At 41.9% G+C, this 15,692-nt stretch overlaps 1 protein-coding gene across 2 annotated transcripts; it reads left to right on the forward strand.

The window, feature by feature from the left end:
- Window positions 1-2,641: 2,641 nt before the first annotated feature.
- On the forward strand, window positions 2,642-15,095 carry LOC124001862 (nuclear receptor-binding protein-like). 2 transcript variants are annotated; one of them, XM_046308988.1, is made up of 19 exons: window positions 2,642-2,816; window positions 3,357-3,445; window positions 3,513-3,877; window positions 3,971-4,093; window positions 4,662-4,766; window positions 4,920-5,009; window positions 5,145-5,185; window positions 5,476-5,570; window positions 5,727-5,810; window positions 5,947-6,005; window positions 6,155-6,253; window positions 6,416-6,548; window positions 6,727-6,817; window positions 6,920-6,970; window positions 7,462-7,597; window positions 7,703-7,756; window positions 7,878-7,941; window positions 11,041-11,096; window positions 13,518-15,095. In XM_046308988.1, the coding sequence occupies exons 3-19, from the start codon at window positions 3,668-3,670 to the stop codon at window positions 13,611-13,613; spliced, it is 1,587 nt and encodes a 528-aa protein (XP_046164944.1). In that variant the 5' UTR covers window positions 2,642-2,816; window positions 3,357-3,445; window positions 3,513-3,667; the 3' UTR covers window positions 13,614-15,095. The 2 variants fall into 2 exon arrangements, with proteins under 2 accessions (XP_046164944.1, XP_046164943.1); XM_046308987.1 differs by lacking the exon at window positions 3,357-3,445.
- Window positions 15,096-15,692: the final 597 nt, after the last annotated feature.

Raw genomic sequence — 15,692 nt, forward strand, 5'->3', positions numbered from 1 at the left:
TACTACTCAGAAGGATCCTCTCAGCATAACTCACCCTTGACCCATCTTCCTCTACTTTCTTCACTGCCTCGGCATACAACACCTGCCTCAGCATACAACACATGCACTTCCGATCTCCAGCAACATGGGCACCCCTACAGTTGACACACAACTTTTACCACTGAAACTACACAGTCCCACATCTTGTAATCTCCCACCTAAATACGGGTGCAACATGACCATAAACGTAGTACCTGAAACACAGCAGTGGATTTTCCACTAAAGATCTAACAGGATAACTAAAATATCCTAACATGACTTTGTCGGGTAAAGACACAAACTTCACAAGTCACTTCAGCTTACCTTCACCGATTTAACAGTACCCAACATCTTTTACACCCAACATGATACCACATTTGGATCAACCAAAGTGCCTTATCATAGTAGTTACATATTCAACCTCAGGAGGCTGTGGAAATGTGGCTTGTCCCTAAAACCCTCACACACTTTTACAGATGCACAATTGAGAGCATCCTGTCAGGCTGTATCACCGCCTGATACTGCAACTGCACCGCCCGCAACCGCAGGGCTCAAACGCACCACCAGGGGGCAAACTACCTGCCCTCCAGGACACCTTCAGCACCCGATGTCACAGGAAGGTCCCAAAAAATAATCAATAACGTCAACCACCCGAGCCACGGCCTGTTCACCACGCAATCATCCTGAAGGCGAGCTCAGTACAGGTGCATCAAAACTGGGACGGAGAGACTGAAAAACAGCTTCTATCTTAAGGCCATTCGACTGTTAAATAGCCTTCACTGGCCGGCTTCCACCCGGTTACGCAACCCTACACCTTAGAGGCTGCTGCCCTATATTCATACAGTTGAAGTCGGAAGTTTGCATACACTTAGGTCGGTTAAGATATCTACTTTGTAGATATAATTTTCCAACAATTGTTAAAAGACAGATTTTTTCACGTATAATTCACTGTATCACAATTCTAGTGGGTCAGAAGTTTACATACTCTAAGTTGACTGTGCCTTTAAACAGCTTGGAACATTCCAGTATATTATGTCATGGCTTTAGAAGCTTCTAATAGGCTAGTTTACATAATTTGGAGGTGTACCTGTGGATGTATTTCAAGCCCAACTTCAAACTCAGTGCCTCTTTGCTTGACATCATGGGAAAATCAAAAGAAATCAGCCAAAACCTCAAAACAATTGTAGACCTCCACAAGTCTGGTTCATGCTTGGGAGCAATTTCCAAATGCCTGAAGGTACCACGTTCATATGTACAAACAATAGTATGCAAGTATAAACACCACGGGACCATGCAGCCGTCATACCACTGAGGAAGAGACACGTTCTATCTCCTAGAGATGAACGTACTTTGGTGCGAAAAGTGCAAATCAATCCCAGAACAACAGCAAAGGACCTTGTGAAGATGCTGGAGGAAACCGGTACAAAAGTATCTATATCCACAGTAAAATGAGTCCTATATAGACATAACATGAAAGGCCACTCAGCAAGGAAGAAGCCACTGCTCAAAAACCGACATACAAAAACAGACTACAGTTTGCAACTGAACATGGGGACAAAGATCATACTTTTTGGAGAAATGTCCTCTGGTCTGATGAAACAAAAATATAACTATTTGACCATTATTAAGTTTGGAGGAGAAAGGGGAGGCTTGCAAGCTGAAGAACACCATCCCAACCGTGAAGCACGGGGGTGGCAGCATCATGTTGTGGGGATGCTTTGCTGCAGGAGGGACTGGTGCACTTCACAAAATAGATGGCATCATGAGGTGGGAAAATTATGTGGATATATTTAAAGCAACATCTCAAGACATCATTCAGGAAGTGAAAGCTTGGTTGCAAATGAGTCTTCCAAATGGACAATGATCCCAAGCATACTTCCAAAGTTGTGGCAAAATGGCTTAAGGACAACAAAGTCAAGTTATTGGAGTGGCCATCACAAAGCCCTGACCTAATCCTATAGAAAATATGTGGGCAGAACTGAAAAAGTGTGTGCGAGCAACGAGGCCTACAAACCTGACTCAGTTACACCAGCTCTATCAGGAGGAATGGGCCAAAATTCACCCAACTTATTGTGGGACGCTTGTGGAAGGCTACCTGAAACGTTTGACCCAAGTTAAACCATTTTAAAGCCAATGCTACCAAATACTAATTGAGTGTATGTAAACTTCTGACCCACTGGGAATGTGATGAAAGAAATAAAAACTGAAATAAATCATTCTCTCTACTATTATTCTGATATTTCACATTCTTAAAATAAAGTGGTGATCCTAACTGACCTAAGACATGGACTTTTAACTAGGATTAAATGTAAGGAATTGTTAACTGAGTTTAAATGTATTTGGCTAAGATGTATGTAAATGTATACTTCAACTTATACAGTGGCTACGTTAAACGTTACTTTTTGTATCCCTGTAAGATTTTTTTCTAGCCAAACATGGTTACTTTGTATCATGATGCGAATACAACATTGATAATTAAGCGCTGATAAATAAGGGGCTATTTAGCCAACAAATGCCCTAATTAATGAATGGGATAGGGTTGAGTTGGAGGTAGAGTTATCTGATCCTAGATCAGTGGTAGAGGAGCAATGTTTACCTCTCGAGCGCTGAGGTATAGGTTATCAAAGCTGCGCTTTACATGCGCATTGCGTACAATGGTGGAAGTAGTTCTGATATTCTGCGAATCGGTGTCCCTCCCCCTGGCCATTTATAGATAGCTAGCTTCTAACGTTATTAGCTAGATGAATTACGCATTGTGAGGGGTTTTACAATAAATACATGTCGTCGCTTTCTTATAAGTAAGTAGCTAACCGTGTGTGTCGATAGAATTGCTGGGTAACATTGGGACTATTGCTGACTTGTTAATACGCTAGCTAGCTGACAATAGCTAATAAACTGCTTGCCTAAGTTATCTTGCTAGTTCTCGAGATAGCTAGCTAACTTTGCTAACGTTAGCTAAAGTTGTGTTTTCAGCTTGTTTGTTGTTTATCGGAGTTAGTGCTTGACATTTTCTGAATGCATGTAACTGTTTATGTAGCATTTTGTAGATGAGACCAATGGCCGGGGATAACTTTACGTTTTGGTGAAAGTTGATCAATTAGCTAGCTTCTGTTAGTTATATCTAGTGTCCTGAGTTTGATATAGAGAGGCGTGTAAAGTTAACTTGAGTGCCCGACAGCCAATTAGCTTGCTCACTAACGTTAGCAAACTAACAAAACAATTTACTTGGCTGCCTCATTAATTACAGTCCACTATAACAACTGCATAGCAAGTAAGCCACTTTTCAATTTTAATTCTGGTAAATCTCTTTTCTTTGCTGCCTTTACTGGTAACCATAGAGTTGTTGTTGAGGAGTGACAAAGCAAGTCTTGACCCAATTGGATTAGTAGTTCATAAAGAAAAGTTGAGGTCTTATTTCATATAACAGGTAAGGTATTGATTGCTATGTAAGTTGTGTGTGTGTGTGTGATATTAAGTGTCCCGTTTGCCTATAGTGTCTCATAGCTCCCAGGGTGTGTGAGAGAGAGGAGGGAGTTGAAGGGGGCGCGACTGCTACAGTTTGAGAAGAGCGAGAAAGGTGTTCTGCCTTCACACCCCCCCCCAGAGGAGAAGAGTAGCATAGTCCTTCTCAGAGACCTGTATTGCTGTGATGTCAGAGGGAGACGGTAAACCCCTCCAGGTTCCGGAAGCCAAGGCAGAGACGGTGACCCCAAGTGGCCAGGGACCTGCTTCTGTGTGCCCCCCTGTAACGGGGCCCCCCGCCACCACCCCCACAGAGGATGAGGAGGAGGAGAGCGAAGATGAGTCGGAGATCCTGGAGGAGAGCCCCTGCGGCCGCTGGCAGAAACGCAGAGAGGAGGTGAGATGAGAGACCATTGGACTGTCAATGAACGTTTTGCAACTGTGTTTGTGAAGTGAACCACCATGTCTCTGCCTCTGTTCTCTCCCCCAGGTGAACCAGCGGAATGTCCCAGGGATAGATGCTGCCTACCTGGCCATGGACACGGAGGAAGGGGTGGAGGTGGTCTGGAACGAGGTCATGTTTTCAGAGAGGAAGAACTTCAAGCTGCAGGAGGTACAGTATGCCTGGTGGCGACACCAGCAGGATGCTCAGTCTGAAATCAGACCCCCAGTGTCCTTTTATTGACTCATTACTTAATCTGAACTCAAATTCAAACAGCTCAAAGCTTCCTTTCTAAGTAGCTGAATACAGACAGCTCTGTCCTTACAATAAAATAACATATCATTTTATTTATACACCACATTTCAGACATGGAATGCAACGCAATGTGTAGTTTACAGGGGGAGAAACTGCTTCAGACTTGCTGAGGTCATGTATTCCATGATGAAAATAACCTGAGGTGAAGACAAAGGGGAAAAAAAGAAGAATCGTTCAAATTATGTTGTTACATTGTTCCATCATTTCACTCACTTGCTTTGAGGCTTCTATCTCATGATGCAATCTGGCCTGGAGGAAGAGATAGCATTTGTTATTTCCCCCCTCCTCTCTCTTGTCTAGTAGAACTGTTATCTTTGTACTTGAGCGAATATCTAATGTTATATGCCTTGCACACTGATACAAACAGTTGATCCCACCACTGTTTAGTTAAATGTTTACCATGTCTATCCACCTCTGTGAACAGGAGAAGGTGAAGTCTGTGTTTGACAACCTGATTCAGCTGGAACATCTCAACATCGTCAAGTTCCACAAGTACTGGGCTGACATCAATGACATCAACCGCGCCAGGGTAAGTTCTGTCTGCTACGAGAGGAGAAACCTTCCTTGTTTGGCCTGGTTGATATAATCAGGACTGAATGCGAGTGAGGGAAATTATGGAACAATGTAACAACATAATTTGAATGATTCTTCTTAACTTGTTTTTCCTTTGTCTACACCTCAGGTTATTTTCATCACTGAGTACATGTCCTCGGGAAGTCTGAAGCAGTTTCTGAAGAAGACCAAGAAGAACCACAAGACTATGAATGAAAAGGTGCGGATAATCATAATAGAATTGACCCTGCCCACCACGTCACCTACAACACAGTAGCACATCAAAGGATGCTTAGCGTATAAGAAGACGTTCAATAGTCTACATGTAACAGGAAGTATGGTGTTTGTTCTTTAGGCCTGGAAGAGATGGTGCACCCAGATCCTCTCAGCCCTCAGGTCAGTCTTTCTCTCACACAGACCAACTCTGCCATAGCTGCAACGCTAAGACCCCATATCCTATCCAAATGGGCAGCCAGGGTCATGCTCGGTAGGCACGAAACAGGGCTGAGCGTTTTAAAACCGAGTGAAATGGGGAGGTACTAATACCTAATGTTGTCAACATTTTTTTAAAATTTCCATTCCAAAATATTATCCTGTGTCGTGCGCTACTGAACCTACCCTGGTTTATGAGGTAAGCCAAAAAAACACAGTGCTTTACTTCTCTGCTTTCTGATGTGGCTCTGTAGTTACCTCCACTCCTGTGAGCCGCCCATCATCCACGGGAACCTGACCTGTGACACCATCTTCATCCAACACAACGGACTCATCAAGATAGGATCAGGTAGGACTCTAGTCATAGCCACTGGTTTATTATGGGCTTAGCAGCAATGTCCAGGCCAGCCCTGTATGGGTTTATCTTCCAGAGATAACATATTTATAACCGGTTATAACAGATTTATAGACTGTCTAACCCAGTATATCTGTTTTTCTCCTTCAGTGGCTCCAGACACCATCAACAACCATGTAAAGACCTGCAGAGAGGAGCAGAAAAACCTGCACTTCTTCGCCCCAGAATATGGCGGTAAAGAAGGACATTTATGGATAGGTTATATGTTTGGTTATTTGTAGGGTATAAGGAATGCATATATTCTCAGGAAATGATTGACTATTGAGTCACTCAATCCATTGTTTCCTATCTTACATTTTCTCACCTGTAGCTGTTGCAGATGTCACCACTGCAGTGGATATCTATTCCTTTGGGATGTGTGCCCTGGAGGTGAGCTGGGACACTTAACATCACCCATTTCCCATGGCCATTTATCTCTGTGCCAGAATTTGTGATGTCATTACTCCGCATCATTTTTATGTGACGGTGTTGCGACTTGTGTTGCGTGGGTGGTGGTGATATCATTATGTGTTGTGTAGATGGCAGTATTGGAGATCCAGGGGAATGGAGAATCTTCCTACGTCTCTCAGGAGGCCATCAACAATGCCATACAGTCACTGGAAGACCTACTGCAGAGGGTAGGAGTGTGTTTGTCTGTGTGCGTAAACATGACATAATACAGAACATTAATAGATAAGAACAGCTCAAGGACAGAACTACATATATACATGCGTGCATGTATTATAAGATTTTCCCTGGAACTGTGTGTGTGATGCCATGTGTGTGTGTGTACCTTGCAGGAGTTTATCCAGACTTGTCTGGAGGCTGACCCGTTTAAGAGACCTACAGCCAGAGAGCTGCTGTTCCACCAGGCTCTGTTTGAGGTGCCCCTGTTGAAGCTGTTAGCTGCGCACTGCATCGTCAGCCACCAGCGTGAGTTTTATTGTACACACTCTCACTCACATACTCTGTATCATCAGGCACCAGTGTGAGTCTTATCACACACACTCCAGTTTGAGTCTCAAACACAAGACACACGCATTCTCACAAACACACACTGCATTGTCACCACCAGTGTGAGTACCCCTAATCTTTTCCATACCTCTTTTAGACATGATCCCTGAGAATGCCTTAGAGGAGATCACTAAGAACATGGACCCCAACCTCATCATCGCTGAGATCAAGGAGGGTGTGCAGCTCAAGTAAGAGACAACAGTTTATACTTCAAGGAAGCCACAATTGGTTTTTTATTTCAGCGCATTTTCTCCAGAAACCTGTGCTGATCCTGTTTCTTTCCTCATCAGACTGTCTCAGTTTCCTGCCTTGGAGCTGGATAAGTTCCTGGAGGATGTCCGGTAAGGAACTCCCCATCAACTATTGACCACGACTGGGCAGATGTCGAGCATGCTCACCACTAGAGGGCGTAGTTAACCCACAGCACTCAGTACTAGACAATGATCCTGTAATGCACTATACAACCACCTGGTGGCAGTATTTAACTTGGACTGTTATTCTGCTTTGCTTGTATCTCAAATGTGTTTGTATCCAGCCCTTCCACCACTCTTACTTTTAGTTGAAGTATTGTTAGAATATCTATTTGAAAAATGAATGAGAATACCTGAAAACTCAAGATTTGCTCCCAGAGTTTTGATTTGGCAAGCTTTTGAACAATTTGGGGTCTTCACTTTGGCCTTAATTAAATGTGTGACTTAAATGTAAATGTGTGTAAGATTATCGCCTGTCTGTGATTTGGCCCCCCCTGATTGGTCACAAACAAATAAAATGTGTACTTTACCCGTCTAATCATGACATGTAACATAACCTCGCTGCCCTCCCTACCCAACAGGAATGGCATCTACCCCCTGACAGCATTTGGCTTGCCCTCTCACCAGCAGCCCCAGCAGTCCCCTGTTAAGTCCCCCATTGTCACCCCTTCTGTCAAATCCCCAACCCCAGAACCTGCTGAACTAGAGACACGCAAGGTGAGTGGGGAAAGTATACAAATCCACTCAATGAACTAATAATGGTAATACTACCTAATACATTTTATTTGTTGGATTCCTATCTACATTTCTTACCTTCTGCAGGTTGTTCAGATGCAGTGTAATATTGAGCCAGTGGAGGAGGGTGCAAAACATCATGTAAGTAGTGTTAATCTAATTATTTTTAGATCCGTGAATAAAAGTTAGATGACCATAGACGAGTGTGTTCTAGTGGCCAGTCACTGAATGTGTAACTGTTACATCTCCTTTCTATCCACAGCTGACACTACTGTTGAAGCTGGAGGACAAACTCAACAGACACTTAAGCTGTGACTTGTTACCCAGTAAGAACAAGAGATAGAAACACACAGACATTGATCTGGGCAGGCAGGGGCTGGAGATCAAAGTATACGAACAGCTAAAAGAAAAGGAAGACTGCACACACACTGAGATGCTATATCTATGCTATGGCAACCCAGTGTGCTTTATTAGAACGCTTGGACCCTTAGGTCTTCTATAATAATAGCCTGACAATCCACAGCCCATATACAGCTCCCAAGGGGGCCAATAGGATTAAGTCTTACAGGATGGTCCCCCTCCTAACAGGCTAGACAGACTACAAGTCTCCATCAAACTATGTGTTATAGACAGGTGTTTGGGTAAAATAACATAACCACACAGCATTCCTTTAAACCAGGGATGGGTAAATGGCAGCCCTCAGATCAATTTAAAATATGTACAATACCAATCAAAAGTTTGGACACACTCAATTCAAGGATTTTTCTTTCTTTTAAAATTGTAGAATAATAGTGAAGACATCAAAATGCTGAGATAACACATGGAATCATGTAGTAACCAAAAAAGTGTTAAACAAATATATTTTAGATTCTTCAAAGTAGCTACCATTTTCCTTGATGACAGCTTTGCACACTCTTGGCATTCTCTCAACCAGCTTCACCTGGAATGTTTTTCCAACAGTCTTGAAAGAGTTCCCACATATGCTGAGCACTTGTTGGCTGCTTTTCCTTCACTCTGCGGTCCAACTTATCCCATACATTCTCAATTGGGTTGAGGTCGGGTGATTGTGGAGGCCAGGTCATCTGATGCAGCACTCCATCACTCTCCTTGGTCAAATAGCCATTACACAGCCCGGAGGTGTGTTGTGTCATTGTCCTGTTGAAAAACAAATGATAGTTCCACTAAGCGCAAACCAGATGGGATAGCGTATCGCTGCATAATGCTGTGGTAGCCATGCTGGTTAAGTGTGCCTTGAATTCTAAATAAATCACTGACAGTGTCACCAGCAAAGCACCATCACCCCTCCTTCATGCCGTTCACCTACTCTGCATCTCACAAAGACACAGTGGTTGGAACCAAAAATGTCAAATGTGGACTCATCAGACCAAAGGACAAATTTCCACTGGTCTAATGTCCATTGCTCGTGTTTCTTGGCCCAAGCAAGTTTCTTCTTCTTATTGGTGTCCTTTTAGTAGTGGTTTCTTTGCAGCAATTCGACCATGCGGCGGCAGGGTAGCCTAGTGGTTAGAGTGTTGGATTCGTAATCGAAAGGTTGCAAGTTCGAATCCCCGAGCTGACAAGGTACAAATCTGTCGTTCTGCCCCTGAACAGGCAGTTAAACCCACTGTTCCTAGGCCGTCATTGAAAATAAGAATTTGTTCTTAACTGACTTGCCTAGTAAAATAAAGGTAAAATGTAAAAATTAAATGAAGGCCTGATTAACGCAGTCTCCTCTGAACAGTTGATTTTGAGATGTGTTTGTTACTTTAACTCTGAAGTATTTATTTGGGCTGGTAACTCTAGTGAACATATCCTCTGCAGCAGAGGTAACTCTGGGTCCTAGTTTCATCATAGCACTTGATGGTTTTTGCGACTGCACCCAAAGAAACTTTAAAAGTTCTTGAAATTTTCCGGATTGACTGACCTTCATGTCTTAAATGATGCACTGTCGTTTCTCTTTGCTTATTTGAGCTGTTCTTGCCATAATATTTTATTTTTATTTCACCTTTATTTAACCAGGTAGGCAAGTTGAGAACAAGTTCTCATTTACAATTGCGACCTGGGCAAGATAAAGCACATATAAAATGGACTTGGCTTTCGTCTGTATACCAACCCTACCTTGTCACAACACAACTGATTGGCTCAAATGCATTAAGAAGGAAAGGAATTCCACAAATTAGCTTTTAACGAGGCACACCTGTTAATTGAAATGCATACCAGTTACCTCATGAAGCTGGTTGAGAGAATGCCAAGAGTGTGCAAAGCTGTCATCAAGGCAAAGGATGACTACTTTGAAGATTTTCAAATATAAAATATATAACACTTTTTTGGTTACTACAGGATTCCATATATGTTATTACATAGTTTTGATGTCTTCACTATTATTCTACAATGTAGAAAATAGTAAAAATAAAGAAAAACCCTTGAATGAGTAGGTGTGTCAACTTTTGACTGGTATTGTATATGTATATATTTCTGGTGGGGGTACACTCATTCGGGGTCTCAACTTGCTGTTGTGAGTTAGAATAGTAGAATACACAAGGTGGATGTGGGTACCAGACCTGCGAGCAACTGCTGCCCCTCATGATGAGTTCAGATATATTGTGGGCCCCACCCCCATCAATGTTGTCCATTCCTGCAATTAAACGATGTCAGATTTCACAATTGGAGAGATTTACAGTTATAACCCTCCCAGCTCTTGTTTCGGACTCTGTGTGTTGTCTGGGAATGGCACGACTTTGGCCATCCAAGCCTGTCTGTGTTTTTTTTGTCTTTATGACTCCAGGCACTGGCCTGCCCTAGTGTACTGTAACCCCAGCCTAACCCACACCAGTGGGGCTGCTCCTATCGCATGCATAGCTGCCACCAACAGACTGTGCGTGGAAATACATGCATGTGTGCCGTGTATGTGTGAAAAGTAGTGGGAGAGTCTAACGTGCAGATAAGATGGAATGGGGAGGGTGGGGGAATGCATAGGTCATATCAGGGATCCCTAGACAGTACAAACAGGATATTATTGAACCCTGTAAGGAATAGAGGTTTAAGTCAGGGATATACATGGAACAAGTCTTTGCATGGCCAGGTGGCTGTGTCCAGACACACACATGGCAGGCGTCTAGTGTTGCAGGCCTGCGTGTTGAGAATGGCAGGCGTGTGTATGCTGCTGGCAGCTGCTCTCTGGGGAGGGCTGGGCACTGACACTTTCTGCAGTAGACACACACATTATGCGTCTATCAGTGATGGTAAGATTATAACAGGAAGAGGCTAGGCACTACGGTTTCTGTCTAAAGTCCAATGTAACTCTTGTGGTTAATGTTGGTGTTGCCAACACAGTTAATTTTGCACCTAAAGGGCAACTTCACTGCTAGACAATGTGTGTGTGTGTGTGTGTGTTTCCACTGACCCTACTGTCTGTTCTGCTTCAGATGAGAATGTACAGGAACTGGCTGTTGAGCTGGTACAACTGGGCTTCATCAGCGAGGTAAGGGTGTACTTTTGTGAGAGAGAGGAACAAGTGTGTGTGTTTCTAGGGGTTCTGTGGTAGAGGTGTGTGTGTACGGTAGAGAGGTGTGTGTGTATCAGGGTTTGAGAGTGTAATTGTTGTAGCTGGCATAGGAGAGGCAGTGAGTGTCCATTTTAGAGGGTCACACCCTGCACCCACTTCAGCTCTCACTGACCCCTATAAACACACACTCAAATGCCAGATAGCAGCTCCTGCTCTCCACTCCACTATAGATAGTACTGTCTGTTTTTAGAGTCTCTTACTTTGTTCCTTCAGAAAGTATTCACATCCTTTAACTTTTCCCACATTTACAGCCTGAATTTAAAATGGATTGTCACTTGCCTACACACAATACCCCATAATGTCAAAGTGGAATTATGTTTTTTAGATTATTATTTTTCTTTTACAAATTAATTTTAAAATAAAAAGCTGAAATGTCTTGAGTCAGTAAGTATTCAACCCCTTTTGTTATGGAAAGCCTAAATAAGTTCAGGAGTAAAAATGTGCTTAATAACTTGCATGGATTCTCTCTGTATGCAATAATAGTGTTTAACATGATTTTTGAATGACTAGCTCATCTCTGTACCCCGCACATACATGTATCAACACCGGGGGAAAAAAATCAAATTACATCCATAATATCGACACAAACATGGCAAACGTTTTTTATAATCAATCCTCAAGGTGTTTTTCAAATATTTATTAGATAATATATCATCTGGGACAATTTTCTTTTCGGTAGGAGCGAGAGGGAAAATGACTACCTGTCTTTTACGCAAGTTTCACTCTGAGAGCCCTCAGCTGGCCACTTACGCAATGTAGTCGATGGCCAATAGGGGTGCATAGGAAGACAACGGTTTCAAAATAAGAGGCAATTCCTGATTGGATTTTCCTCAGGGTTTCGCCTACAATATCAGTTCTGTTATCCTCACATACAATATTTTGACAGTTTTGGAAACTTTAGAGTTTTCTATCCTAAGCTGTCAATTATATGCATATTCTAGCATCTGGTCCTGAGAAATAGGCCGTTTACTTTGAGAACGTTATTTTTCCAAAAATAAAAATAGTGCCCCCTAGTTTCAAGAGGTTAATAACTTGCATGGATTCTCTCTGTGTGCAATAATTGTGTTTAACATGATTTTTGAATGACTACCTCATCTCTGTACCCCGCACATACAAGTATCTGTATGGTCCCTCAGTCGAGCAGTGAATTACAACCACGGGTTCAACCACAAGGACCAGGGAGGTTTTCCAATGTCTCACAAAGAAGGGCACCTATTGGTAGATCGGTTAAAAAAAACTGACATTGAATATCCCTTTTAACATGGTGAAGTTATTAATTATTCTTTGGGTGGTGTGTCAATACACCCAGTCACTACATGGATATAGGTGGCTTTCTTAACTCAGTTGCCGCAGAGGAAGGAAATCGCTCAGGGATTTCACCATGAGGCCAGTGGTGACTTTAAAAAGGTTACAGCTTTTAATGTCTGTGGTAGGAGAAAACTGAGGATAGATCAACAACAGTGTAGTTACTCCACAATACTAACCTAAATGACAAAGTGAAAAGGAAGAAAAACATTTAAAAATATGTATCCTGTTTGCAATAAGGCACTAAAGTAGTACTGCAAGAAATGTGGCAAAGCAATTAACTTTTTGTTCTGAATACAAAGTGTTATGTTTGGGGCAAATCCAACACATCACTGATTACCACTCTTCATATTTTAAAGCACGGTGGTTGCATCATGTTATGGGTATGCTTGTCATCGGCGAGGACTAGGGAGTTTTTAAAAATGTATTAACAAAATAGAGCTAAGAACAGGCAATATCCTAGAGGAAAACAAGGTTCAGTCCTGCTTTTCAACAGACACCTTCAGCAGGACAAGTACCTAAAGCACAAGGCCAAATAGACACTAGCTACTAACCAAGACAGCGTTGAATGTTCCTGAGTGGCCTAGTTACAGTTTTGACTTAAATCAGCTTGAAAATCTATAGCAAGATTTGAAAATGGCTGTCTAGCAATGATCAACAACTAACCTGAGAGTTTGAACACAATCAAGGTGGAGAAAGCTCTTAGGCTGTAGTCGCTGCCAAAGGTGATTGATTCTAACATGTATTGACTCGGGGGTGTGAATACTTGTGTAAATTGCATATTTCTGTATTTAATTTTTGATAAATTTACAAATATCTAAAAACATGTTTTCACTTCATTATGGGATATTGTGTGTAAATGGGTGTGAAAAAAATATTTTTACTCCATTTTGAATTCAGGCTGTAACAACAAACTGGAATAAGTCAAGGGGTATGCATACATTCTGAAGGCACTGTATATCTCTGAAGCATGGCATCCATATTATCTTCAATATGCTCAACAACATGTTAATTGATTGATTGTCCCTACAGGTGGACCAAAGCAGGATGGCCACTGTGTTAGAAGAGGCCTTCACCAAGTTCTTCAGCAGGAACGGTTCCCTCAATCCCATTACTGTGTCCTCATAACAGGATCCATGGACCCCCACTCCATTACCTATAATACCCCCTCCCCTACATGCTTGTTACAACCCTCCCTTTCTTACCCCTAAGGATCCATGGATCCCCACTTCAGTACATATACACCTATTGGCAGGCTTAGGCCTACACCTATACCCCTGCTGGCCTCAACCACCACACATGCACACGCCACACCCCCTGCCTCAGACTCTTTCACCCAAAACCTTGTGTGGTGTCTTCTATTTCTCTGGAGGACCATAGAGCCTTATTATGGGGCTGTCTGAGTCAGTCCCTCTCTGTTTAGTTCTCTCTATATACACAGTAGCAACTTCTTTTGGAAAGGAAGCCAACACAGTTATCATATGTCAGTGTTACTTGTTTGTTTGTGTTTTATATCTTTGCCATTTGCCTTCTCGGTGGCTGTATACATGCACATGCTATCCGCCTTAAAGTTCTCTGCTTCAGTGTGGTCACGCACGGCTGTGCATGAATGTCTGCAGTGAACTTACCTGTAGGTGACCATTGTAGGCTGTGTTTAGACAGCCTGCCAAATTCTGATCTTTTTTTCCACTAATTGGTCTTTTAACCAATGAAAAAGATCTGAATTGGCTATATTTATGTTACAAATGTGTCATTGTATCTTTCCCATTTTTGTTTTTTACACTCATAGTTTACTGTGGTCTCAACTGATGGAGCCAATAGTCTGGGAGGGGCTGTATTTACAGGCTGTCAGTCAAAGCAGAGGAACAAGCTGAATGATTTCCTAGAGCTGTCCAATGGCTGTAGTTAAGAGGTGTTTGGGTGGTGAACAGTATTCATGCCTCTTTGTTATCACATCTTTATCTGTTCTGTAAAAAAAATATATACTTTACATTGTTTGGCAAATCTTATTTCTTATAGTGTACTTGGATAATGAAATGGTTTCCTTTGGACGTTCCGTTGAATATTCTGGTTATTGAGAAAGTGTTTTGTTGTGAACAGCAAGTAAGGATTTTACTTTACTGTACACATCCAAAGAGGAGTTTGTATGAGGAGTAAATATATAGATATAAGTGGATAAATTGTTAATGTAGTGGCCTGGCTGTGTGACTGGTACTGCTTTAGCCAAGCTGTTGTCTTGCCAAATGCAACAATTAAATGCTGTTGAACGCAGTTGGGTAACCTGGGTCACGTTCAGTAGGACACAATGTTGTGCAATTAAAATATGTTTTACGGTTACTGTAATATTCAATGTGCTTTTTTTTCTTTATAGTAGTCTATGTTCTGAGGAGTACTTGGGCAGTGTAGTTAGTGGTTGAGAAAGAGGGTGTGTGTGCGTGCGCATGAGAAGTAAGTTTGTGCTCGTGTGCCTTCTGACAAGTGTGTATCCTATGACAGCCTCTGCAATGTATGACTTTCTGTTTCCTCTTTAAATGGTTTGTATTTTCTGTTTCCTCTTTAAATTGTTTGGTATTTTCTATTTGTAAATAAATATGTAATGCACCAACTCTGCCCAAATGTCTCATTATTTACGGAATCTCCTTCCAACTGGGATGTTTAATCAGGAAATGCTAACAGTAACTCAGTGAATACAGTTGGAGTCATTAAAAAATGTTTTTCAACCACCACAAATTTCTTGTTAACAAACTATAGTTTTGACAAGTCAGTTAGGACATCTACTTTGTTCATGACACAAGTAATTTATCCATTAATTGTTTACAGACAGATTATTTCACTTATAATTCACTGTATCACAATTTCAGTGGGTCAGAAGTTTACATACACTAAGTTGACTGTCTTTAAAAAGCTTAGAAAAATCCAGAAAATTGTCATCAGAAGCTTCTGATAGGCTAATTGATATTTGAGTCAATTGGAGGTGTACCTCTGGATGTAAGGCCTACCTTCAAACTCAGTGCGTCTGCTTTACATTATGGGAAAATCAAAAGAAATCAGCCAAAACCTCAAAACAATTGTAGACCTCCACATTTCTGGTTCATTCTTGGGAGAAATTTCTAAATGCCTGAAGGTACCATGTTCATCTGTACAAAAAATAGTATGCAAGTATAAACACCATGGGACCACTCAGCCATCATACCGCTCAGGAAGGAG

This window comes from Oncorhynchus gorbuscha, linkage group LG17, assembly GCF_021184085.1.
Source record: "Oncorhynchus gorbuscha isolate QuinsamMale2020 ecotype Even-year linkage group LG17, OgorEven_v1.0, whole genome shotgun sequence".
Classification (NCBI taxonomy): Eukaryota; Metazoa; Chordata; class Actinopteri; order Salmoniformes; family Salmonidae; genus Oncorhynchus; species Oncorhynchus gorbuscha.

Coding starts and splice junctions, on each gene's coding strand:
- LOC124001862 (XM_046308988.1), top strand. CDS start 3,668: ATGTCAGAGGGAGACGGTAAACCCCTCCAGGTTCCGGAAGCCAAGGCA. Junction 5,010..5,144: donor ACAAGACTATGAATGAAAAG/GTGCGGATAATC, acceptor TTTGTTCTTTAG/GCCTGGAAGAGATGGTGCAC. Junction 6,549..6,726: donor CTGCATCGTCAGCCACCAGC/GTGAGTTTTATT, acceptor TACCTCTTTTAG/ACATGATCCCTGAGAATGCC.